This window comes from Alternaria ventricosa (assembly GCF_023758065.1).
Source record: "Alternaria ventricosa strain BMP 2768 chromosome Unknown scaffold_28, whole genome shotgun sequence".
Lineage (NCBI taxonomy): Eukaryota > Fungi > Ascomycota > Dothideomycetes > Pleosporales > Pleosporaceae > Alternaria > Alternaria ventricosa.
In genome coordinates, this window is record NW_026055708.1 from 253,661 (window position 1) to 278,090 (window position 24,430).

General features: G+C 52.7%; 8 protein-coding genes and 1 non-coding gene across 9 annotated transcripts; 5 read left to right on the forward strand and 4 right to left on the reverse strand.

The window, feature by feature from the left end:
- Positions 1-366: 366 nt before the first annotated feature.
- On the forward strand, positions 367-2,112 carry J4E93_010304 (uncharacterized protein; the record flags this gene model as incomplete). The annotated part of the gene is made up of 1 exon (XM_049348188.1): positions 367-2,112. One exon carries the CDS (start codon positions 367-369, stop codon positions 2,110-2,112), a length of 1,746 nt encoding a protein of 581 aa, XP_049194722.1.
- A 447-nt stretch (positions 2,113-2,559) lies between these two features.
- On the forward strand, positions 2,560-2,633 carry J4E93_010305. The gene has a single exon. It is a non-coding gene; the product is annotated as a tRNA-Ile (tRNA).
- Positions 2,634-3,205: 572 nt separating this feature from the next.
- J4E93_010306 (uncharacterized protein) lies at positions 3,206-5,496 on the reverse strand (the record flags this gene model as incomplete). The annotated part of the gene is made up of 2 exons (XM_049348189.1): positions 3,206-4,804; positions 4,852-5,496. The coding sequence occupies 2 exons, from the start codon at positions 5,494-5,496 to the stop codon at positions 3,206-3,208; spliced, it is 2,244 nt and encodes a 747-aa protein (XP_049194723.1).
- Positions 5,497-7,165: 1,669 nt separating this feature from the next.
- J4E93_010307 (uncharacterized protein) lies at positions 7,166-8,050 on the forward strand (the record flags this gene model as incomplete). Its single annotated transcript, XM_049348190.1, has 1 exon — positions 7,166-8,050. One exon carries the CDS (start codon positions 7,166-7,168, stop codon positions 8,048-8,050), a length of 885 nt encoding a protein of 294 aa, XP_049194724.1.
- Positions 8,051-11,640: 3,590 nt separating this feature from the next.
- On the reverse strand, positions 11,641-13,572 carry J4E93_010308 (uncharacterized protein; the record flags this gene model as incomplete). The annotated part of the gene is made up of 4 exons (XM_049348191.1): positions 11,641-12,524; positions 12,592-12,855; positions 13,352-13,384; positions 13,449-13,572. The coding sequence occupies 4 exons, from the start codon at positions 13,570-13,572 to the stop codon at positions 11,641-11,643; spliced, it is 1,305 nt and encodes a 434-aa protein (XP_049194725.1).
- A 4,295-nt stretch (positions 13,573-17,867) lies between these two features.
- J4E93_010309 (uncharacterized protein) lies at positions 17,868-19,028 on the reverse strand (the record flags this gene model as incomplete). The annotated part of the gene is made up of 1 exon (XM_049348192.1): positions 17,868-19,028. One exon carries the CDS (start codon positions 19,026-19,028, stop codon positions 17,868-17,870), a length of 1,161 nt encoding a protein of 386 aa, XP_049194726.1.
- Positions 19,029-20,206: 1,178 nt separating this feature from the next.
- On the forward strand, positions 20,207-20,612 carry J4E93_010310 (uncharacterized protein; the record flags this gene model as incomplete). Its single annotated transcript, XM_049348193.1, has 2 exons — positions 20,207-20,278; positions 20,343-20,612. The coding sequence occupies 2 exons, from the start codon at positions 20,207-20,209 to the stop codon at positions 20,610-20,612; spliced, it is 342 nt and encodes a 113-aa protein (XP_049194727.1).
- Positions 20,613-21,178: 566 nt separating this feature from the next.
- J4E93_010311 (uncharacterized protein) lies at positions 21,179-23,194 on the reverse strand (the record flags this gene model as incomplete). Its single annotated transcript, XM_049348194.1, has 4 exons — positions 21,179-22,612; positions 22,803-23,034; positions 23,087-23,122; positions 23,178-23,194. 4 exons carry the CDS (start codon positions 23,192-23,194, stop codon positions 21,179-21,181), a joined length of 1,719 nt encoding a protein of 572 aa, XP_049194728.1.
- A 400-nt stretch (positions 23,195-23,594) lies between these two features.
- J4E93_010312 (uncharacterized protein) lies at positions 23,595-24,217 on the forward strand (the record flags this gene model as incomplete). Its single annotated transcript, XM_049348195.1, has 2 exons — positions 23,595-23,764; positions 23,818-24,217. The coding sequence occupies 2 exons, from the start codon at positions 23,595-23,597 to the stop codon at positions 24,215-24,217; spliced, it is 570 nt and encodes a 189-aa protein (XP_049194729.1).
- Between the last annotated feature and the right edge of the window lie 213 nt (positions 24,218-24,430).

Here is a 24,430-nt window from a genome sequence, read left to right on the forward strand (position 1 = left end):
GCGTTCTTCTTCGCCGCGGTCTCCAACATTTTTGTGGACCCCACCTGCCGGGGGTTTGATTCGCCGACAGGGCCGACAGACAGGCAACTGCGCCCAAATTTCGAGTGCGCCTTCCACCGTTGGGCTTCATGCTGCGTGCTCTCCGTCTTCACCTCACCAGGCTTCTCACCGCTCACCCCTCCCGTCCCGCCGAGCGTCTGTCGCTATCGCACGTGCTCCATGGCCGCAGTCGCATCAGCTCGGTACAGCATCCCCCACTGCGCTCCAGTCGCAACTTCCTCCACTAACACCGACAACTTCAAGACCAAGACAGGTCGAGACAGCACTCCCCACGGGCGCCCGCTCTCTGCCTCCGCAAGCGCCAGCATGAACGAGTCATGGAACCCGAATGCGATGCCCTTCCGCCCGGGCGGCTTTGACCGTCGCGAGCAGAGCTTTGGCGCCTTCGAGAACCAGCTTCCACCACCACCACCCCCTCCTCAGTTCCAGGGTCCACCACCAGGACCATACGGGCCGCCGAATGGCTTCTTCAACCAGAACTTTGCGCCCCCTCCGCCGCCGCCCCAGCAGCCCCCGCACATGTTCAGCAACCAGCACCATGACTTTGCAATTCACCAGCAAGCCATGGCATACCACCACTGGATGGTGCAGAACGGCCACCCGCATCACCCACCGCCGCCGCCTCCTTTCCCGCTAGGCCCAGAGGCCTTTGCGGGGCGCCCACCGCCACACATGCCGCCTCATGGCCAGCCGCCGTTTGGTGGGCCGCCATTTGGCCAGCAGCCGTACGGACATCAGGCGCATCACGGTGGGCCCCCGCCTATGCCTCATCAGCAACACCAGATGTACCCGAATCGCCCGCCCTACCATATGATGCAACAGCAGGCAAACTTTCCGCATGGAGCAAGGAACGAGGACATACAGTATGCTTTCGATGCCTTGTTGAAGGGTCTGAAGTCAAAGAGCCGCACCGCTAATACTCAGAACAGGGCACCAACTCCTCCAGGCAAGAAGTCAAAGTCTGGGTTTACTGCCAACGGGCAAGCTAAGCAGAAAGAGTATGGTACCCTCCACCGCATTGCTTCGTTTGAAGCCAAGTGCTCTCGGATTAACAAGCTTCACAGTACTCCTAAGGCACCTAAGGCACCCAAAGCGGCTGGCGAAAAGAAGGGACGCTATGGTGACGAAAAGATCATGCTCCCTGCGCCGCAGCCTACGCAAGAGTATCTGGACCAGGCCGCTGCGGAGCCTACCACCAACGAGACACCGGGCCAAATGCTGGTAATCCTGGATCTCAACGGCACGGTGCTCTTCCGCCCCAACAAAAACGCCAAGACTATGATCGAGCGCCCATACCTGAAGCCTTTCCTGCGCTACCTCTTCGAGAACTTTAAGGTCATGGTGTGGTCTAGCGCGAGGCCAGACAACGTCAAGTCTCTAGTCAGCCAAGCATTGGACAACGATCTCCGGTCGAAGCTCGTCGCTCAATGGGCCCGCGACAGTTTTGGACTCTCGCCGACGAACTATCAGCAGAACGTACAGGTATACAAGAACCTGAAGCTAGTCTGGAGTCGAAGTCAGATCCAGTCTTTCCATCCGGATTACGAGGCCGGCAGTCGCTTCGGCCAGCACAACACGGTGCTGATAGATGACTCTTCGCTCAAGGCGAGCGCGCAACCGCATAACCTCTTGGAGATTCCCGAGTTCTGCGCTACGCCAGAGCAAATGCAAGGGGACGTGCTTCGCGAGGTAGCAGGTTACCTGGAGGCATTGAGGAGGCAGGCGGATGTATCGCAATTCATCAAGAAGGTTCCGTTCACTGCCGGCGGAGGGTGGACGTTCGACTGGCCTGACGCCGATGCTGGCGGTGGCGAGATGACCAGCAAGGTGTCTGCGGGTAATGCTCCTACTACGAGTAAGAAGAAGAACAAGAAGAAGCAGGCCAACGCCGCAGCAGCTGCAGCAAGTAGAACTAACACTCCTTTGTCACAGACAATTGATACCCTCGCAGCCGTGTCGCTAGCCGCACCTGCGCAACAGCAACATCAGCAGCAGCAACAAGCGCAGATGCAACAACACCAGCAAATGCAGCCTCAGCAGCAGCATGCGTAAAAACAGTTTCATTTCAACAAATGGGGAGGGAAGGAAGTACACATGTACAACTTTCGCGGTTTGCCGACTGGGTGCAGGTGATTGCATAGGTAGCTTGGATTTAGCGGTTGTCTTCTCTATGTACCAAAAGTATGCGACATGACGGCTGATCATAATGTACAGCTTCGAGCTGAAAGCTTTGATACCAATACTACTGAATGTATTTTGCATTGCCCTCCATATTGTTGTTTGCGGATGCTGCTCAATATCCAGGAAGAGTGCCCCGCCTTGCCCCGCACCTCTGACTCCAAACCATATTGGAAGGTGTGACCCTCACCATAACAACTCACTCATGCGTCTGGATAGAACCCAGGGCAACGCTCAGCCCAAGCCCACTCCACCTCCCCGTTGTCATACCGTTATATTACAATTAGTCACTGATTCTCTCATCGAACAACAACAACAACCGGTCGCTTAGCTCAGTTGGTTAGAGCGTGGTGCTAATAACGCCAAGGTCGCGAGTTCGACCCTCGTAGTGACCATCCTTCCGGGCTTGCCCGTCTCTTTTTGCTCTTTTGTGAGAATACTATGTCCAAAAGAGTATTCAGAGTCTAGTAGCAAGGGTGGCGAGAAGATGGCAGGTTGTTCTGTCTTTTTGCTGGTGTGAGGTGGTAGAGGCAAGTCACCACCCGACGCGAGAGGAGATCTGAGTATGATTTCTCCGGGGGATAATGGGGATAGGCCACGAGGCTACCTTGCTTTGGCATTTCGCAATGTTAAGCTTTTTGGGTGAATGCAGGCTGCATGCCTGTTTGGTGTTTTGTTTGTATGTTACAAACAAGCCAGCAGTCTACGTTGCCTCGGATAGGTGTAAAACCGTGGTTCTCATACTGATGTAGGCTACACGCCTACGTACTGATTTACTTGTGCGAGGTAGAGTGACATATATGCGAAGTAACAACATGAACAGCCAATAGTGACTCCCGACTGCATTTCAGACAATACTGTCATAGTAGCTCCCTGTGTGAGATAACTCGCAGCTGTCTGCATACGTTCATTGTTCATGTATACCGTACAATCATGCCGTCATGATATCGCGCCTCCAAGGCCATTCCTACACCTTCGGCACAGCATCCCCGACACTTCCCATATCCATACTCAGCGCATCTCTACACGCGCCACCCTCACACACCATAACACCCTCACTCGCCTTATCCATACTTTTGACAAGCGCGTTCCGCTTACTCAACCACTCACCCATCCCTTTTCCCACTCTACTAACAGTACCAAGACCAGCCGGTCGCTCCCGATACCTCTGCAACCACTCATCTACCCTTTGACCTTCACCCGTGATAACGCTATGTCTGATGCCGAGTTTACCAACAACAACTGCATCCATCATGCTCGGGAAGAGGAAGGGATGTTGCATAATCTCCGCTTCAAAAGCAGACGCCGTATCCCGTGCTTTCTTGGTATACTCCTCGTCCTCTAGCAGCGCACCCAGACGGTCTAGGTTCTGTGCTGACACGCCATTTGTGCCTGGTTCAGCGTTATCCATGCCGTCTTTCAGCCGCATGATGAGGTCTTGCTGGTTTTCGGGTGTGGAGAAGAAACCGAGGTGTTGTTTGTCCCAGAACATTTTCAGTTGCGTTTGTTGGAGGTCGTCAGCCCATTGGAGGTAGCTGTCGTTGAAGGTGGCTTCGTAGAGGGAGATTAGGCCGGAGATCAGGTAGGCGTAGTCGTCGGCGAAACCGGGGGCGTCGCCGCGGCCTTCGCGGTACACGCGGATGAGGGTTTTGGTGTCGGCGTTGTAGAGCTCTTTTTGCAGGAAGGCGGCGGCTTTTTCGGCGGCGGCTAGGTACTGTTTTGAGCGTGTGGGATCTTGTGATGATAGGGCGGCGGATGTTCGTGCGAGGGCACCGATGGCGAGACCGTTCCAGGATACTACGATCTTGTCATCTAGACCTGGCCGTGGGCGCTCCTTGTTGCGGTGCTCGAGTAGCTTTTGCCGGCCTTCTGTCAGTATCTTGCTGACCTCGTCTTCTGATAGGCCAAACTGTTTTGAGAGATCTGCTGGTGTTGCGGTGATGGCTAGTACGTTCTGATTGATCAGCTCGTCGTGTGCATCATGTTCAGGTTCGACGTTGCCCTCATCCTTGACATTGTAGTATCTCGCGAGAATCTCTGCGTCTCGGTCGCCTAGTATGTCCTGGAACTCCTTCAATGTCCATACGTAGAAGGCACCCTCTCGCTTTTCCTTGTCATTTGGCCGGTATAATGAGTCAGCATCCTCGGATGAGAAAAAGCCTCCACTCTCAGCGTGCATCGGCGGGCTGGTAAGATACGTCGCGATGTCGTGGACCGCAGACAGATGTTCAGGACTCTTGGTCATGAGATATGCGTCCAGATATACGGGTAGGAGTTGCGTCTGATCGTACAACATCTTCTCGAAATGCGGTAGGCTCCAATCCTTCGTGACAGAGTATCGCGCAAAGCCGTTTCCGATCTGATCGTGTATGCCACCCTTGTTCATCGCGTCTAGTGTCGCCAGTACCATGTCTTTCGCATGTGTGCAGTCCTTTGCTCCGAGCACTTCTCGGACCGCATTCGGATATTCGGATAGCTTAAGGAGGAATTGGAGGTTCGAAGGTGTTGGGAACTTGGGTGCGCTGCCAAAGCCTGCGTGCTTTGCGTCGTATCGCTTCTTGAAGTGCTGTGACCAGTTAGTGACCGGGTTCATACCAAACGCTGCTAACTCACCTCAAATGCTTCATCCAGAAGGTCTAGGTCAAGACCTTCATGAGCTGCGCCATCTTTCCTACTGATGTTTCCGTCCTCCGCAAAGTCTCGCAGTTGCGCTGTGATTTCCTTCGCCGAGTCCAGACACCTCTGTCGCTGATCCCTCCACACATCGCGAATCTTCTTGAGTATACCAACAAAGCCAACGTGCTCTCCCATCGCCATCGTGGACCCTGGACCGGGCCAATAGGTCCCGCCGAATATCGGTTCCAGATCTGGTGTGATGAAGGCGTTCAGCGGCCACCCTCCCGAGCCTGTTGTTGCCTGAACATAGTTCATGTATATGCGATCAACATCCGGACGCTCTTCGCGATCGATTTTTATGGGTATGAAGTTCTCGTTCAGCAGCTTCGCGACCTCTTCATTCTCGAACGACTCGCGCTCCATGACGTGACACCAATGACATGCAGCATAGCCTATGCTGATGAAGATCAGCCTGTTCGACTTCTTCGCCAGCTCAATTGCCTCTGGTCCCCACATCTGCCATGCGACCGGGTTGTTCATGTGGCCTCGGACATAGGGGCTTCGGCTCTCATTGAGGCGGTTCTTGAGCTTCAAGTCGTCGCCTGCGGTGGCGGTCCCAGCGGAAGAACTATGCGCGTCCATTCTCAGGATAGATGTACGGAAGTCGCGCTGTTGCGCTCGCGATGTAGATGGTGGGGTCGCAGTAGCTGGAGCTGGTATACGGCGGGGTGGCGCGGTCGCGATGGGGGTGCGGGCAGATCGACAGGAGCCTCGAAAATTGAATCTCACGGCAGGCATACAGCAAAAAAAGAGTTATGGTGAAATCTGGTGGCGCGCGGCTCCGAGGCTACTGGACGTTATCAATCATGCGAAGTAGCTCCGCGCCCCTGCCGAATTGCCCCGCATCCCGCCAACGACGTAATCTCTAGAACCCTGAGTGGCTGGGGATCAGCGCGGAGATTCGGTTCTCTGCAATCTGCATCCCTTCTGACCTGCATCGATTTCGCAGGGTGGTACGCAGATACATCGCGCCAACGTAAGCTACAGTGTCATGACGTGCGTTGTACGCCATTTCTAGAAGCTTCCATCTGCTCGGCTTTGGTAGCGAAGCTCTTTGCGGAAAGCTTATCAACGACGCGCGATAGTCAAAGATTATCTGTCATAGACAACTTCGTAGCCTGATATGGCCACATCTGGAGCGGTAACAGGGGGACAGCAACGTCGGCTCACGCATGTTATGTCTGTTCTGGGATGCGATGTCACACAGAATCGTGACTTGGTTGCAAAGGACAAAGTGAGAAAGGGTTAAGATGATGTCTCTGGGGTTCGTCTGTGGGACAATTGCTGAATCTGCGCCTGAACCAAGTAGGCCGTTCTGTTCAAGAAGATCACATCACGCCCGAGGTGGGTCCATCCTTCCTGCGTAACGAGCTCGAGAGTGGTTTGCAGTGTCCAGCTGTAAAATTACCTGGTGAGAAGTAGTTGCGATCAGTAACGCGGTCTGAGATGCCGCATCTGCCTTGGTGCTGTTACAAAGTGAGTAGTCTGTGTAACAAGGAGGTGGTCGAGTACGAAGGTATGTCGGGATTGACTGGAGCCACTATTGATCGGTTAACTTGATTTGAGCTGAGCGAAGATGTAACGGACGCAAGGGTCTCGACTTCAGTGCTGCAACTTCTTACTGAGACGCTATTGACAGTTATGCCATCCGAAAGCAGAAGCGACTCTTAGTACCGCCAAGCAATGGCCTTCACCACTCCCATCCTCAGCTGCCCACTTGTAACCACCTGAGCGATGGCCAGCAGGATCCGACTGCCATCAATGGCATCGCCTCCGTTACAGATACCCTCGTCTTCTCACAATGAGCGTGATAGTGGCTTCCCAGGTGCGCTCGGGTTGTCTCTCACCTTGTGGTAGTCGCTCCTGCCTCACCGTAGCTACTCTCGCCTAATCCGGTACTGATAAACAATCAACAGCTTCCCTCCTCCCTCCCCTCTCCACCACGATTTGACTCAACCACCCCACACTCCTTCATCTGTCGCTCCCTCGATTTCCTCCTTGCGCAGCTTGTCTGACAGGATACACTCTCTTTACATTTCGTGCAACTACACTCACTTCTTTATCCCAGTCGCGCCAGTCGCACTTCAGCACCTCACAGCTCCCAGGAAGCTAGCAACTAGGTAGCCACATTACTCTTCATTCTAGACTATGTCTAACATAACAAACAGTCTTTCTATCCTCTCCTTACGGTGATCTGGTTTCGACACTACTCAAGACTACTACGTACCCAAGCGCCTCCAGTCACTCCAAGATGCATCACTTCATTCTTGTCGCTTCAGTTCTGGCCGCAGGTATCCTCGCTCATCCGCACATCCATGCAAGGCAGCCAGGAGTCGTCTATGAGACCAAGATGATCATACAGACGGTCGTTGTCACGGTTACTCGAGGCTACACTCCGCCGACATCCACCTCTTTGGCGCTATCCACTACCGCTAGCCCCGAGCCCACTCCAACCCCAGAGCCGATGCCCCAGCCTGCCCCTCAGCCTGAGCCCTCGACTTCCAAGGTTCCTGATGCTCCCGTTATGTCACAAGCACCTGTGCCCAGCTACAGTCCTGCGCCCAAGCCTGCCGATCCAGTTCAGAAGCATCCGTCGGGCGAAGACCAGGCCTACCTTTCCTCTGGCCCCGACTATCAAGCTGCTATACTGTTCCATCACAACGCCGTTCGTGCAAATCACGATGCAGCTCCGCTGACCTGGGACTCCGCGTGCGAGGCGAATGCGCGCATTGCTGCTAGCAGGTGCGACTTCGAGCACTTCACCCCACAGGGCGCCGGCCAAGGTCAAAACTTGTTTGTTGTTTCTGGCGACGCGTTCAATGTTACGGCGGGCATATCGGAGACCTGGTACCATGGCGAGCTTCCGCATATGACACCTTGGTTTGGCAAGAGTGACCTACCCCATGAGGTCTTCGAGAAGGTCGGTCATCTTACACAGATGGTGTGGAAGGACACCACCAAGGTCGGATGCGTCTCTCTCGATTGTGGTGGGGCCATGACTGTCAACGGCATAGGTTCGGCCATGAACAAGTACACAGTCTGCAATTACTCTCCGTCGGGTAACTACAAAGGCCGGTATGGAGCGCAAGTCGCCCCTCCTATCCCATCTGCCAACTTTATCGGCTGGGCAGACTAGTCGTCACTTCCGCTGATACGTCCTGTCTTTTCGATCTTCCCGATGATATGGGCTATCAGCGCTTATGGTTATACGGATATCGCTCGGCAGATCGGGAGCATGGGACGCATGAGGCAGGCCTTCAATCGTTGTTTCCTTTCTGGCATGGCTACTAGTCTTCACCTAGCGTTCACTACTCCCATCAGCGAAGTGCCAAAAATCTCAGCGAATGCATATCGCCGTACATTACGATGTGCGACCAGTCTCAAGTGATTCCAGATGCAGCTTACCTCGATACAATGTCCATGTCCGTGCCTCAAAGTGCTCGTGATGCGTGCAGCTGAAGGTTGCTTGCTTATGACACACTTGTATTTGTCCGTCGCTTCAGCTTCACACAAAATCGGTGCAAAGATCTCGCAGTAGTGATAGAAGTGGCAGCGGCGAAGTTGCGAGTGGACCCCTTTGACAGGCGCCTATGACGTCGTGGGCGAACCTCGGCCGCTAGCGACGCGTCTCCTGCCCACGACGCGTCGCACTTGCCAACCTCTTTCATCCACTATGGCATGCTTGCTATGCTACGACACGCGATATTGAAGAATACTCCTTGGCCGCCTTTGTTCTCGAAGCCCATAACCGAAATGTTACTAGGTGAATACACCGCGCACGCGCGCAGTAGCAGCAAGTGAATGTGTCGCGACGCCCCACAGTCGGTCTTTCCATGCGCGATGCTGTATCAATACCGTGTAAGGTTTATGCATTCTACACTTACTACGAAGTGCGTGGTCAGGGAGACTGCATGGAATCATCTTTTGATACTAGGTATTTGTTCTACATCCCATGTCGCCACATCCGTGACGATGTCTTCACTGCTCGTGCTGAGCTGGCACGGGTACCGTATTTCTGGAGCTTATTTTGACTCGGCAGCCCCGGCATACTGTCACGGCTCGAGAGTTTGTGTGTTGCTGGACGTCATAGCTCCGCAATAGCCTTTCACTACTAGTCAACTTGGAAGTGAACGCTGGGTGCACGGTCCCCGATTGCTTCTGCCTAGGAATACCACGAACTCCTCCCTGCCACTTTACCCACCCAACTGAGCACTACCAGCGAAGGACTACGTTGAGAATCCTCAACTGCTACCGAATATGGCCTGCGCACCTAACCTCGCGAGTCTTCCCAACGAACTGAAGACAAGCATCTTCTCTTACATCAGATTAAAAAAGGTACAGGCAGCTGTTTGTCTTGTGAGCCGCGATTGCAAACAGATCATGGCGCCCCAAATGTGGTTTTCGCTCGACCTAACACCCACAACGATGTCAACCGCGAAGACGATGGCCCTTTTAGATCCCGATAACGGTATACTTCACCACGTCCGTCGAATTTTAGTCTACCACGGCCCACGAATGTCACTCCGAGGTCACTCTCAGGAGTTCGAGTCTGCGATCCAACTCATCATAACTGCATTACCGAGAGACACTCTGCTTTCTTTCTGTACGTATATGAATTTTGATCCCGGGTTTTTGCTCAATCTACTTCGCCATCAGAGGACACTTGATCGTCTCGAGATACCTACGAGATTATCAGACCGGAACCTTTTGATCGATCTTCAAGTCTCTACGCATGCGTCCTGGGTTTCCGCTGCGCTGCGCGAATTGAGGACGATACAGGTCCACGTTGGCTCGGTGGATTGCGCTCACGAAAACTGCGCATACTTGCTAAGGAACTCTCCGAAGCTTCGTCAGCTCAGCATTATGCCCGAAGAACCTCTGGGACTTACTAGGAGATACGATGAAGCTTCTCTCGGTAGTTCGAAGGGGTGTGACGCTTTTGGTGGTCCATTTGCAGACGGTGTTATTGTGCAGCCACTGCAGCTAACACACTTGCAATTCCGAATACTCGATTTGAAGCTGCCTCGACCCGAGACTATACTCGCATACGTCAATTTCTCGGGACTTCGATCGCTCTCAATCGACGACTGTGGTCACGTAGGGCCATTTCTTGCAGCGCTTGCGGCCCAGTTTTCTCAAATCTGTAATCTAATCGGGTTGGAAATTGTATTGCGAGGCTACGAGATCACCCCAGATGAAGACGTTCGGCTGATTGAAGATGTGCTCATGTCCTGTTCAAATCTTCAACGCCTTTGGATATGCACAGGACAGGCCAGAATGGTGAATACTCGACACATCGTTCGACATGGTAGCACATTACGAAAGCTCGGCCTGAGCTTCAATCCGGAAGGTTCTACATACTATTCCGCACAAGATCTGTCTCTTATGTTATCATCCGCTCCGCATTCAGAGCAACTGGCTGTACACATATCACCAATCGAGATGGGCAGCTCACAATCTCTCGGCGCAGATTTCACGCTCACAATACCGAGCTCTTATCATGTGCCTAATGCCTTGGAAGGATTCTTGGTAGGTTTTTGAAGCCCAGAATCGGTATCAAACATTTTAATAACCAGTGACAGGCTTCCATTGCGCGCCATCCAACACTCCGAAATTTGCGCCTGATTTCGCTACCGAATATCGACTACGGCCTTTCACCAAACCCTACTTTCCAGAATCGAGTTAGCATAACAGATGAACTCGTGCCTAGCGCAGCTATGACCATGCAGTCGCTTGCTACAGCCGTCGTCCGTTTCCTCGACAAGCTTAGTTCTGGTATCACATTGTTCGGGTTTTCCGCCGAGTACATGCCTAAAGCCCGACCAAGAAAAGATACCAACGGCCATCTATGGCCCCGGTATTTCTATACCCGCGGTCGTACAGTCGATGCGATGGGCGCAGGGAGAGTCGCGGCCGTTCCTCTGCCGGCTTGCGCTCTGCCCGAAGACACGTTGTTTAGTCGATCTTATGTGAAATAGCTGGGCTTCGAAGCAGTCTGTCTGAGACTACGAAGAGTGAATTGGATTAGCAGATAGTCCTTGAGATATTATAGTTGTAGGATTGATTTGAGTATGCGTTACGCCTGATGTTCTTTACGGATGCCTCGCTTGCAGGTTGGGTATGTTTGAGATGTCACCTTCGTCTTAGACACTTATGTTCATTGTTTGTAGTTTAGCCAGGGCAAGGCTTCTCGCATGCTTGCAAAGGTCGAGAGATAGATAAGAAGGCGGCACGCGGCTGTTAATCAGGCAAAGCAAAGAGAGCAAGAAGTACGAGGGTGCGATGCCTAAGTAACTCAGATCTTGCGCGTTTAAGACAATGATACGATTAGGTACCTGTAGGTGGAAGGCTGGTGTCTAGTGTGTTGGCAATGGAAATCTGATTCTTATCCAGCAAAACACCAACGATATACACTCGATCATCCTCTATCATAAGATTTGACTCTATGAGATACCCCTCCCGAGCGCGAAGAACACAAGAATAAATCCCAAGAGTCGTAAACACCTTCAATTCACGAAGACAAGTAGCAGGCGTCCCTCGTAGTCTGACATGGCGAAAACGATATGTCCTGGCGAGACAAACATCCTAATCTTGCATGATGCGGGCGTCTACATCTTCTCCAACGCCAGTGTTCAAGACTCGGCTGCGCATATGAAGTCTCAAAACCATTGGCGTTCTCCGAGATTAGCAGCCCCAACGAACGTCTATCGGCATAGTTAGTATAGTTCATCGGTCGTAGAAGGACATCAGCTTACGGTTTGCAAACAGCTTGAACGAATCTGCGTTGTTCAGTGCCTTCCCGGAAGACAGCTTAACGGAAGGCCGATAGTCATAAGCCCAGTCCTTGGTAGGAGGGCTATACACCTCTGAAGAATGCGTCATCTCGTGCAGAAGTATAGTGCCCTGATCCTTGGCTGAACATTGCCCTTTCGCTACTGCCGGCAGGTCCCAGTAACTAGCGCAGAACGTGATGCCGAGACCAATCGGGCCGTAGTATGCAAGGTTACCGTTACAATGGCCGAGACGGTCATGACAGTAGAGATTCAAGCTTGCACTAGGTTTGGCGCACTCTTGTGCTATTGCGGTGTATCGGGCAGAAACCGCATCTTTCGTAGCTTGTGTTCGCGAGTGGAAGAAGGTTTCGAGATGGCGGTGGCCGGCTCGAGCTGCAGCTGCTGCTCCCAATGCTAGCTTTTGGCAGTTCGATTGTGCCTCGGCGATCATATCATTCATGAAAGCTATGAAGCCTGCGTCAGCGTTTGTGCGAGTCTGTGATGGAAAGGAGTACGTACGTCGGCAAAAGTAGGGATCGGCTGCACGTTCGGCTACTGCCTTGTGAGTAGCCGCTTCGGTACCGTTGACAGTGATGCTGAGCTTGTTGGAGCTGTATTGGAGATGGCCAACAAGCTCGGTCGAGTTGGTGTTGGCGTATTGCAGCATGCCGTTCGCGAACACATCAAAGCTTCCGCCGTTGCTGAGATCGTGTAGAGAGGCAGCTTCAATCGTCAACTCTTTCTTGTCTCCAGCTTCAAGAACAAGGAAGTCGTCTGTGGACAGGTTATCGGTATCAAGGTAAACCCCGCTGATGCCTTCGAAAGGAACCTTGATAGCTGAATGTAGGTCAGTAATAGTTTGTCTTCAGTCGCGTTGGATTCGGTGAGTCTAAGTAGAACTTACAACTGTTGCTAGCGAACATCGAGATGCGCTCGACGGGTAGCTTCTCATCGAAGAGAGTGGTTCTCCTGAGAAGGTTCAAAGCCATATCGCCGTTGTTCGTCACTACGACCTTGACGGCGGAGTTACCCGCAACAGTGAGCTGAACGCCAAGCTCTTGTGTTGACGATACTTCTCTTTTTTCGAGAGGAACGATATAACAAAGATGTGGATCAGGGAAACAGTCCACTACTTGCCCATTCAATGAGTAGGAGTTGTAAAGCATGTCTATTCGCACAGTTAGCATAGTCTATACAGTGTGGGCATATGAGCTTACCCTGTGCGAACACCACAAAAGAATCTGCATTGCTCAGCGCCGCCTCGGTTGTCTTTACTCGCTCCGTCGTGTTATGGAAGCCATATTCCAAATCGTGCGTGCCAGGATGATATATCACGGGACTGTGCGTTAACTCGTGTAGAAGTACGGTGCCCTGGTCCCCGTTTATGCCTTCCCTGTTCACTAGCGGCATGCCATAGAAGAACGGGCAGATCGTCACAAAGCTGCCCACACGCGTATAGAATGCCACTACACCGGCCTTACACTGGTCGGAATTCCAAGAACAGTGATAACCCAGGCGTGGCTTGGTGCATTCCTTTGCTACTGCGCGGAAACGGGAAGCAACATACTCTCTGATTTCTGACGAATCCGAGTGGAAGTAGGCCGGAAACCTGGAGTCTTCATATGCGGCTTCGGCAGCGCGCAATGCTAGTTACACGCACTGACCTCGTGCCGTTTGAATAGCTGCGCGCTGCCAACCTGTGAAGCCCAAGTCAGCGTTTGCGCGGATCTACGATGGTATGATGAAGGGACGAGTACGTACTTTTGCATTGGTCCTCGAGATAGCGCTCGGCTACTGGCTTGGGAGCAGCCGCTTCGGTGCCGACTGGCGCGGCATGAATGTAGGTGGCCAAGAAAGCCAGGAATGGAATAATAGACCACTTCATTTTCGAATGGAAAGCTGGTGGAAATGTTTGGAGAAGATTCGGAGTGAACTGTTTAGAGTTCTACTGTTGAAAGTGAGTTGTCTTATAATGTTTCCGAATCAGCATATAAATACTAGCGTAAGCGAGGGATGGATGGGGTTTCTGGTTGAGATTTCTGCAAATCAGCTGAAGCCAAAGCCCAAACTTACTTGCTCTCATGACGGTTATCATTTGGAAATACCAACCAATCTCGTCAGAAATGTATGGATTGCAGGGAACGTGACTGGTTCGTCGCGCGTTGGTTGTTGCAGTACCGTGGAACGGAATTGAGGCTGGGAAGCGATCGAATCGCGGTCATGGTATGAGCACGCGACACGTTGTCAGCGTACGTATTGCCCTTGCGATTGATAAACAGTCCGATCCAGAACCAGACCGCAGTCTGTGTTGAAGGCGCACTCTATGGCGAAGCTCGTCACCGAAGCGACCCGCAGACTGCCCATGCGATAAGGCTGTGTCGTCTCTACCGAGCAGTTCGACGGACCCGAGGTAGCGAAGATACGAGGCTGAGGTTGAGTCGGTAGAGACCAACGTTGAGAAGTCGAGAAGGCGTGGGTGGATATCTTGTTGAACGAAGGGGCGAGGTCGGCGCTTGCCATGGCGGGCTGACGTATCGAACAACACCTAAAGGTAACAGCAACCCACTTTCCCCCTTCTACCAAGCTTCTCTACCCATTACTTTGTCTGGGAACTGCCACACAGCGCCTTCCTTCGTATTTGATATCCATTCGTCTCAAGTGCCCTCTACCCCTAGTGGGGCGTATCCCCATCGTTCGCCGGCTGTACCCAACGGGGGCCTCATGAAGGAGAAATCGCCGGTACCAAAGCCTCTTGCCACAGCTCTGAGGACGACCGTGAGCTTGGCCATAATGGAAAAACTCTACCCCCCTCCAGACATCGGACTGGCAGCTGGACGGAAATACTTCGCCATCGAGCAAGGGTCTCAAGCTCGGTCGCCCCTGATCTTCTCACTCTTATCATAATCCTCTCTAACCTCCTCCAGATGTCGTTCTGCACATTTGCGATGTCCCAGAGGCGACCCAGAGAAGACGAGTCAACCACACCTCCCGCATTTCATATGATTCTTACGCGAGGAGATACTCGACGAAAGAGAGAAGTATCGTATCTCCAAGAGCCTTTGCGCAGTCTCTCTTTGGACAGCCTCCTCTTGATCCGAATCATCAGCCTCGCCGACGACCATGGTACTACGGTGACGCACCAGACCAGCAACACTCCAGCGAACAACATTAAAGCTATCGCAATTATACCGTATACCAAAGTACTATCTTAATAACCTGCCCAAAGGACTGGACCGCAGTCTGAGTCAAATGCGCACTCTATTCATTCCTTCTCTTGATCAACGAGTTAGGTCGACAGGACTGGATGGAGAGGTTCAAACATGAACCGTCTGCAATCACGCTCCATCGGGTAACCACAAAGGCCAGTGGGTAACTACAAAGGCCAGTACGGAGCAAAAGTCGCGCCTCCCATCCCCTCCTCTAACATCGCCGGCTGGGCGAACTAGTCGTCACTCATGAGTAGCCGGGGAATCCACCCAAGAACCAAACCCGAATAAATATCCACGTTCACTACGAGCCTGTCCTTGTAGCACACAATGATGTTGTCAATCTCCTTCCACCTGTAGAATGGCAGAGACCACGTTCTGGTTGCGGTAGAATGGGAAGAAAGCTGAGAGCTGCATCTAGCCGGCGAAAAGCTTCATTTTGGTGTTTCCTTTGAACGCAATGTATCACGGTAGAATGTTGATGCAGAGCAGGGCAACAAAACGCGGTCTAGTGACTCTATATAGGTGATCTCAATGTAGGTGCAATTCCTAAACACCTGATATTCGCTGTAATGCAGCAGTAGGAATTAATGAACGCAACGTATTATACTTGCGATTTCTCTCATCCGTGAGAATATCTCGTGTGTGTTGCTGGAGTCGTGAGTGGCTCGTTTCGCTCTGCGTCATCGCGGTACCATAGAATGAAGTGAATGGCAACCAATAGATGGAATCGCACTATAGTTTTCCCGCTTTTTAAGAATGCAGCACGATTAGTACCTAACGAAGGCTTCGAAGCGATACCCAAACCTAAATGGAATGGTCGTATCAGAAGACCACATTGTCTTGAGTAGCGTACGTTTATCAGATTATAACACAGTGTATTCAGCAACGCGGTACATGGCAAGTGGAAGCGGCAATCTCTCTGAAGACCACCAGGGCGCAGTGGATTCAGGGCACGGCCTAATCAGGACTAGCGTCTCTATGAACGACCCACTCACCCGACTGGAAAGAGCAAGCTCACCCGAACTGATTTACACTCCACCCATTCATCCACACTAGGCGCTTCTATCCTCTCGCGCCGGCAGCCCTGGCGTCATGGCTACGTTTTCGGACCTCCCGACTGAGATGAAGGCGGCCGTCTTTGCTTACATCCGTCAAAACCGTCACAGAAGAGCGGTTTGCCTGGTAAGCCGCGAATTCAGAGCCGTGATGGGCCCGCTACTCTGGAAAAACCTCAGGTTGAGAGCAGGTACCACCTTACCAGGAGATCTGGCTTCTTTGCTGAGCGCAGACAACGGAGTGCTTGCCCACGTGCGCTTCATTGACATCTACACCGAAATGAAGGGCAATGTGGAGTTCGACCTAAATTCTGAATTTGGACTTGTCGTCAGACTCATCATTGGCGCTCTCACAAAGAACTGTCTCACGGGTATCATGATCGGCATCAGGATCAAGATGTCTATCGTGCTAAGTCTTTTGCAAAACCAGCAATCGCTCCAAATACTTCGGCCTCGAAGTATCATCCCCGATCAAGGCGCCGCTCTCAATATAGGTCTTGCAATACATTGTTCTTGGATTACACCCATACTCGGCAACATCAGGAGTCTCCGAATTCCCCTCTCCGTTGAGGATTCCCACGCATACAAGAATAGCGCCTACCTTTTCAAAAGCACACCAAACCTACGGTCATTATGTCTTAAAGGCGCAAGTAAGGTTGCCTCACTTCTGGACCACTCACACGAGCACGACGTTTTCGGAGGGCCGTATACTGAGGAGGCAGCTATTCCGAAGCCACAGCTGCATACCCTTCACCTACTATGGCTAGACTTTTGGCCATACCCCGCATCCTTCTTTGCATGCATCAAATTCTCTAATCTTCGCGTTCTCTATGTCACCCAATGCCGCAATACCGAAGCTTTTCTCACTGCTCTCGTCGCAGCAGTCCCGCGAGCCACCGCGCTGAGAGAGTTAGAGATATCGCTGAGACGTAAGATGGTACCGCTAGACAGGGACACACACGCAATTGAGGCCCTGGTGTCTTCCGCTCCCTCACTGGTGAAGGTGTGGTTAGATGTGGGCAGGGGGCGTGCGGTCGACGTATCGTGTTTGAGTGGACAAAGCAAGTCCTTGCGGCAGCTGACTTTGGCGGCTTCATCCAAATTGCAACCACCGGCCTACTACACCGTCTCCGACCTTGCTAAAATACTCGCTCAGGCGCCTGAGTTAGAAAAGCTGGCAGTCAACCTCTGTCCGGTCAGTCTTGGTCCTGTACAGTACCTAGCTGCCAAGTTCAAGTTGCCTGCGCAAGCTGGTGAAGAACACGGTGAATTGACGTCTTATCTGGTATGTATTACCCCCTTAGGTATAGAATCGTTGCTCACCAAAGAATTAGGACTGTATCGCGAGACACCGAAGTCTCAAATCACTGCGCATACTCACAGTTCCCTACATCGATTGTGGGATAATGCCAAATCCAAGTTTCCGGGACCGTGTCACTCTTACGGAAGATTATGTTCACACCTCGCAGGTAATGATGCAAAAATTTGCGACGGAAGTCTTTCGCTACCTCGCCCAACGTGGGTCCAAACTCAGAACTTTGGTCATCTCACCTGACGGTTTGGACGGCATGGAACGGCCTAGCTTCGATGAGGATGGCCACCGATGGCCGCGATACTTCTACTCATATGGATCAGTCTGGAGTATACGTGGAGGAGAGCAGGTTATAGCCGTTCCGGTACATATGACGGATGTTGAATTCTGCGATCGCGCCACCAGATAAGCGGTCAAGGACAAATGTTGTTGGCATTCAACCACGCAGATTTAAGGTATGCAAAAAGCTCGGAATGCTGTCAGAATATCAGAGATACTTGCAGGGGTGTAGTCTACGGGAGCGATAAGAGACTGGAATGAACTTGATAGCTAAGCTGAATTAACTGCATACATGGAGAAAGAAGCTCCTCAAACCACAGTAGCATCATACCAAATCCATATTCTCAAACCCCTCCACGAGCATACATTGCCTCTCCTGCTCTTCAATCTTTCCCACAAGCTCGTATGTAGTCGCTACGCTGTCATCTGCCAAACCCAGAACTTCCTGCTCCTCCACTTTCATCTCACTGTCACACGCCAGACCCAGCACTTCCTGCTTCTCCACTTTCATCTCACTGTCACACACCAAACCCAGCACCTCCTCTTCCTCCACTTCCATTCCGTTCTTACGCGCCAACTTCCTCATCTCCTTCTCAATCTTCCTGGTCTCCCTCTCTGCCTTATCCTTGATTCTCCTCGCCCTCGCCTTCTCCTTCCTCTCCTTCCTCCTCTGGTTGATAGCCTGCCTAGCCTGAACCCTCAGGTCACGACTCAACTCCCTTCGCGGCAGAACCTTTACATCCTTCAGCGCAGCGCCTAGCCAACCACCCATGAAGTCTTCTCCCGCACCTCCCGTGACGAGTGCCCCTTCTAGTCTCACCGGCGGAAAACTAACGCTCCGATCAAGCAACACCGCGGGATATTCGGCTAGAGCAAGCTTTTTGAACCGCTGCGAAGTCTGACGTATGCATTGCTGAGGTCCTATCGTGGGAGTTGGAGGGTACCAGTGAAACTCCACTTCGACGCTCTTCTCCGCTAGTTGCTTGGTGAGACGGGGTATGTCGTCAACAAGCCATCTATCCCTCACCAACCCAAACGGATGGCCCATCCTCATACTCTTCAAAACGCGTTGCACATCTGAAAAGACGAGCACGCGGTCGATGTGCTCGGTTATCGTGGGAGATGCGGCGACGCGGAGGGCTTCGCCGATGGATAGTAGGATGGCCTCGTTTGCGTTGGTGTAGTGTGCGATGGTGACTTGGGCGGTCCAGGCGGAAGTTGTAGGTGAGTTGTAGCCGATTGATATCGCGCAGGGTTCGTTGCGCAGGTCACCGCTGACGCTGCTGTTGATCCAGATGACAAGGGTGCGATTGGGAGGCTGGATGTGGATTGTGCGCGCAAAGGCTGTGGCTTGGGCTTTGGACTTGATGTGGATCGATGTCGCATAAATGTAATTGCCATTGCATCGAGGCTTTGAAGTAAAGTGGTCGCGAAGAATGGTGTCGGGGATGGCTGCAGGTGCTGGGAATGTCATCTCGGTGTCCATGGCGTGGAAGTGCTGCAAGCTGTTGCTTGACTGAAACACCAACGGTGATGACTGAAGACAGAGCCTTTGCGGAAGTTGCGAAGATGGTATGTCGGAGGCTCCACGAAAGCAGTTACTACTCGAGTAGGCTAGTGATAGAAGCGGAAGGCGCCACTCACACTCGAGGTCATGGCTGGACCCTTGTCTTACGATCTCAGTTGCTGTGGGCCTATGGTACTTCGAATAGAACTCCTACGTCACCAGCAGCCAAGACCAGGGAACTCATCCTCTATTTGAGTTGCGCGAGTTGTGAGTGGCTGGGTAGCTAATTGCAAGGTTATTTGTGGATCCTCGCAAAACCACTGGACGAGAGCAGAGGACCTGAGTGATACCCTCCCGTCAACCGAAACGATGTGAGCTAAGAGCCGGCATAGTATACATCGTGCCAAAACTTGACCCCGAGCATATTCAATGCAATCGTTAAGCTCAACTAGTATACAATAGCCTTCAATTAAGGGATTTGAGGTCACGGCAGATGCGGGTAGTCTTTGACAACACTGCACAATCGCTACTGCTAACAACCATCTGAACTCTCAATGAACATAGAAGCGTGGACAGATTCATGTACACCACATTCATCATTTTGGCATGCACATTTGAAGTTTTTAGTAGCCTGCGTCACAATGCTGCACAAGGTCTTATCACTCTCGCGCTTCGTGATACGAGCACCTCACAGTGAGTATAGAATCACACCATTATCTGTCAATTCGCTGTTCCTTTCTCGATCGCTTTCTTGTAACAACTAGAGACTTGGATCAGTCCACAATGAAGAATAGTCAAGGAGTCCTCGTGTGTATATGAGTCTTCGTGTGTATATGAGTCCTCGTGTGTATATGAGTCCTCGTGTGTTTATGAGTCCTCGTGTATATATGAGTCCTCATGTGTATATGAGTCCTCGTGTGTATATAAATCTGCTATATTTGTCCCCAGAGTTTGTCTGCATAAACACTACATCACGAGAGCCTTTAGTAGATATATCTATACTATATTTACAACATACAAGTCAAAAAAATCCATCCAATTACCCAACAAACCTCTCTGATACTTCATACCAGACCTCAGCAGGACTGAAACCCCCTACAACCACAACCACAACCACAACCACATCCCCAACCAGCCCCCCACCCCACCCCCCAACCATGTGCCAAATGGTTCTAGAAATCTGCCCCCTCTGCAAGTTCTGCGGCCCCTTACACAGACCCTACATGAAGGTGAGTTCTGACCGTACGAAGTGCGTGTGAGACATATACTGACTTCGTAACTCTACCTCTGCAGATAAGACACTCCCTCGAACCATGCTCCAACGCAGCAACAGCGGGACCCTGCCGCAACCCTCCTGAAGTAGACAGGCAGGGCGAAGACGTATGCCGACGCTGCATCAACCTGGCTAATGAGAAGAAGAAGCAAGATGAGAAGAAGAAGAAGGACGACGATAAGAAGAAGGACAAGGATAAGAGGGCGCAAGATAAGGTGGTCAAGGCGGCGAGGATGAAGGCCTGGAGTAAGAGCAATAAGGCGGAGAATGATGCTATTAAGAAACTTTGATAGCCGCTGAGGAATGAGGAAGTGTAGGGAGGCGGGAGAGATTGGTTGTTATTCACGGTATATATTCATTTAGCGATGTCATGGGCAGGGCGAATATCGGTGGTTGTCAGAACTGCTGTGTATAGTAGATTAGTAATGAGAAATACATGTTGAGCGATTGTAGTACCTTTCACACTGTAGGGTAAACCCTCAACGTCAAATAGCACAAACACCAAAACACCAGATGTGAGTCTTCATGATCTTCATTGCATGTCATAGCACGTATGCCTTCAGGCCCAGTCCTGTATACCACACCCCCGAGTATTCCCAGCTTTTAACCCCCGCTTCACGTCGCCACGATGGAGATCTACAAATACAAAGCGGAGCAAATCAGATAAGATGCCACCCTAGAAAAACGCAAGAGAGTCGTGCCCATAGGGCTTTAGGGGGATGAAAAGACACAAAAGACGCTTGCCGTGCTGGAAGCTATGCACAAGGCTGCATAGATGGACGAAAAGGAAATGCTAGTAAAGCGCGACGCCCCCAAGGCTGAGATATGAGTTTGGATTGGCAGGTCCTCCCGCCCACTAAGCGGCAGGCTGGGCACCAAACTCAGCGCCGCCGCGACCTCTGGGTGCGCCACGACCGCGGTAGCCGAAGCCCCGACCGCGTCCGCGTCCACGGCCACGTCCTCGACCACCTCGGTAGCCATCGACGCTGCCCTGGCCAAAGGTCTCCATGTTCTTCTGGCGCTCCTGGCTCCTGAACTCTTGACCACGGGTGGCAGCCTCTTCTCTGTCCTTCAGCTCGCTCGAAATGTTGTCGAAGAAGGAGCTCTTGTCGTACATAGATCCACCAGGGATAACGACCTCTTCCTTCTCTGTGGAAGCCTCGCCAGCAGGGACTGCCGGGGCATCGCCCATCGGCGATCCGGACGCGATGGCTTCCTTGACCAAGTCCTGCTTGTTGAACTTTGCGTTGGACGACTCAAAGTCGAAGTCCGTTGTGGGCACTTCCATCTTGGGGTGTTGAGGATGAGCACCACCTCGTCCTCCCCTTCCGCCCCGACCACGGAACTCTCCTGTTCCTCGCTGACGAGGCTGGTGCTGGCGGCTTTGCTGTTCGCGCATGCCTTGCACCTGCTGTGCCAAGTTGTTCATCGGGTCCGAGACAGGCGGTTGACCTTGCGGTTGACCTGGTGCCTGACCCTTGTTCTGTAGGTTGAGTTTGGCCATGGCCTCAGCGACAGCAGCGGTTGCTAATTGAGTAGCGTTCTGTTGTTGGGCAGCGGTGGGCATTTGTGCAGGAGCGGCAGAGGGACCGGCACCTTGCTGTGCTTGAGGCGCCGCCTTCGTCGCCCTTGGGCTTGGGATCGGTACAGCGGGAATGATTCGACCACCCTTGGGTCCGCTAGGCGCACCCTTCGCGGGTGGTTGGCCGTTCTGGGGGTGGGGTGGTGCCAATGCAGCCGATACATCTGGCTTCGAGTCGACTGGTGGCGGGGGAGCCTGCTTGCCTGCTGCAGCCGGTGATGCCTTCGCGCCGTTCTTAGGTTGTGGCTTGGATGATGCCCCGTCTGCCTCTGCTACCTTCGGTTGCTGGACCTGACCCGGCTTCTCATCCTTGCCTGCTTGAGGACCCTGAGGACCCCGAGGGCCTTGTGGAGGTTGGTTCTGGTTCAAGCCGGGAGGGCCAATGGGCATGTTAGGCGAGAAGGGACCAGGTGGCTGCTGGAAGCCGTGACCAGGAGGGAACCAGCCAGGAGGCGCTCCGAATGGAGGCGGCGGCATGCCAAACGCGCCTGGTGGACCTCCAGGGAAAGGACCTGGGCCACCAGGACCACCAGGGAAACCACCTGGAGGACCGAATCTATTTCCATATGCACCAGGGCCGCCAGGGCCACCGAACGGAGGGTATCCACCAGGCGGGAATTGACCTGGTTGAGGAAAGTTCGGCGGTGGTTGCTGACGACCGGCAAGATCTTGTGGACTGCCCTCTTGCCGCGACTGGGGTTGTTGTACCTGTGGCGCATGCGTCGCGTCAGCTTTGGCTTCGAATAGTAGGTAGAAGAAGCAGGTTGGGTATAGGATCTCAGAAGGAAGGCAACGGAAGATATCCACACGGTTTTGCGCTCTCGGTGGTTTAAATGATTTACATCCGAAAATTTTACATCATCGAAAAAGAAAGGAAAGGGTAGTTGTGTAGACTTACTCCGATGATGGCTGGGTCCTGCGGCATGGCAGGCTGAGCCTTCTCCTTGACAGGCTCTTCGATGCGCAGATCCTTCACATCGCTGCCTCGGAAGACAATTTGCTCGTATACGACGTCTGACGGCGGGTATTCGTCTTTGCCGCCCTTGCGGCCCTCTGTGCCGAAGGAGCGCACATTGTCTAATGAGACTGTGGAGGCTTCTGAGTTGATCTCGACGAGAGTACCGACATAGCTGGGGGCTGTTAGTCGCGTCGCGCAATGCATTCACGCGATGGAGGACTCACCGGATGTCACTCTTGGAGATGAGAGAAATGCGAGATCTACGCGTCCGACGTCAGCTGGAGCTCCAGCTCGAATTGGAGAGCTGCGACTAACCCGATGAACTCGGACATGGCTGTGTAACGTGGGTATCAAAACGGGTATCGAAGGAATTGAAGCTCAATGAACAAGAAAAGAAGGCGGGAAAGTGGTTGGGAAGGGTGCAAGTGGTTGGTGGAGGAGTGAGGGGTGAGAGAAGGTTGGAGAGCTCCGTGGTCGTGGGCTGAAGCTGCAGAAACTTGGCGCACGTTTAGCGAGGCGTAGTCTGGAAGCTTGGAGCCTCGCTCATCCACCTGGCACCTCGGGCTGCCTTTACCCCACACGTACCACCGTTGCAGTCTTCTTCGGGTTGCAACTGCACCCATACTTTGTCACCCATGAACTCGTGGACTTTAGACCCTTGAGGTCGTGAATTGTATCACCCTTCCGAACTCTACTTTCTCCCAGGGCTCTCAGGTTGCCAAAGCCCCCACTATGAGCGTTACCGACGACGGGCTAAACGACATCTACGAGGCCCTGGATCGCTACAACTGGGACGATGACATCGAGTTTCAGGCAGGTCTGCAGGCCATCATCGGCAGCAATAGCACGCCAGAACAGACGACCGAGCTAGCATTACGGGCGCGGTGTTTTTACTATGCAAGGTACGACTTTAGCACTAGAGACAGTGAGGGGGTTATGTACTGACATGACATAGGAAGTACAACAAAAACATCGACTTCAACGCCTACAAAGCCTACCGCAGCGCCCGCAACCGCCCCCCACCCACACCACCAACCCCCCACAACGTCCTCGCCTCCTCCGTGGTAGACGAGATGCTCCCAGCGGGCACCACACCCAACGCATCCACAACAAGCCTCCCCATAGCCAGCGACCTCCCTCCAAGCAGCTCGCCAAGTGGCATCATGCCCCCACCCACAACCACAGCCGAACCACCAGCACCCTACCCCACATCCTTCGCTCACATTGTCGAGCTAATCACAAGCGGAAAGCCCGTACCGGGTATCAAAGAGATCCCGCCGACGGTACTAGAAGGCCAAGGCACGGAAGCTAGTAAGCCGAAGAGGAAGAAGCCGTGGGAGAAGGATGGGGCGTGATGTCCCCTCCTCCTATCAAACATCGATTCCAGTATCGAGTAACAAGTAGAAAGTATAGCGCCGTCGTTGTCAAAAGGGAGATGGAGACGTTCCATGTATGCCCTCACCGCTTGCTTGGTCATCGGATGCTAGTTCGACATGATCAAGTTTCGCAACCGCTCTGGGCAAGTATCCGGACAGCTCAGTAACCGTGAGCTGTCCGGATACTTGCCC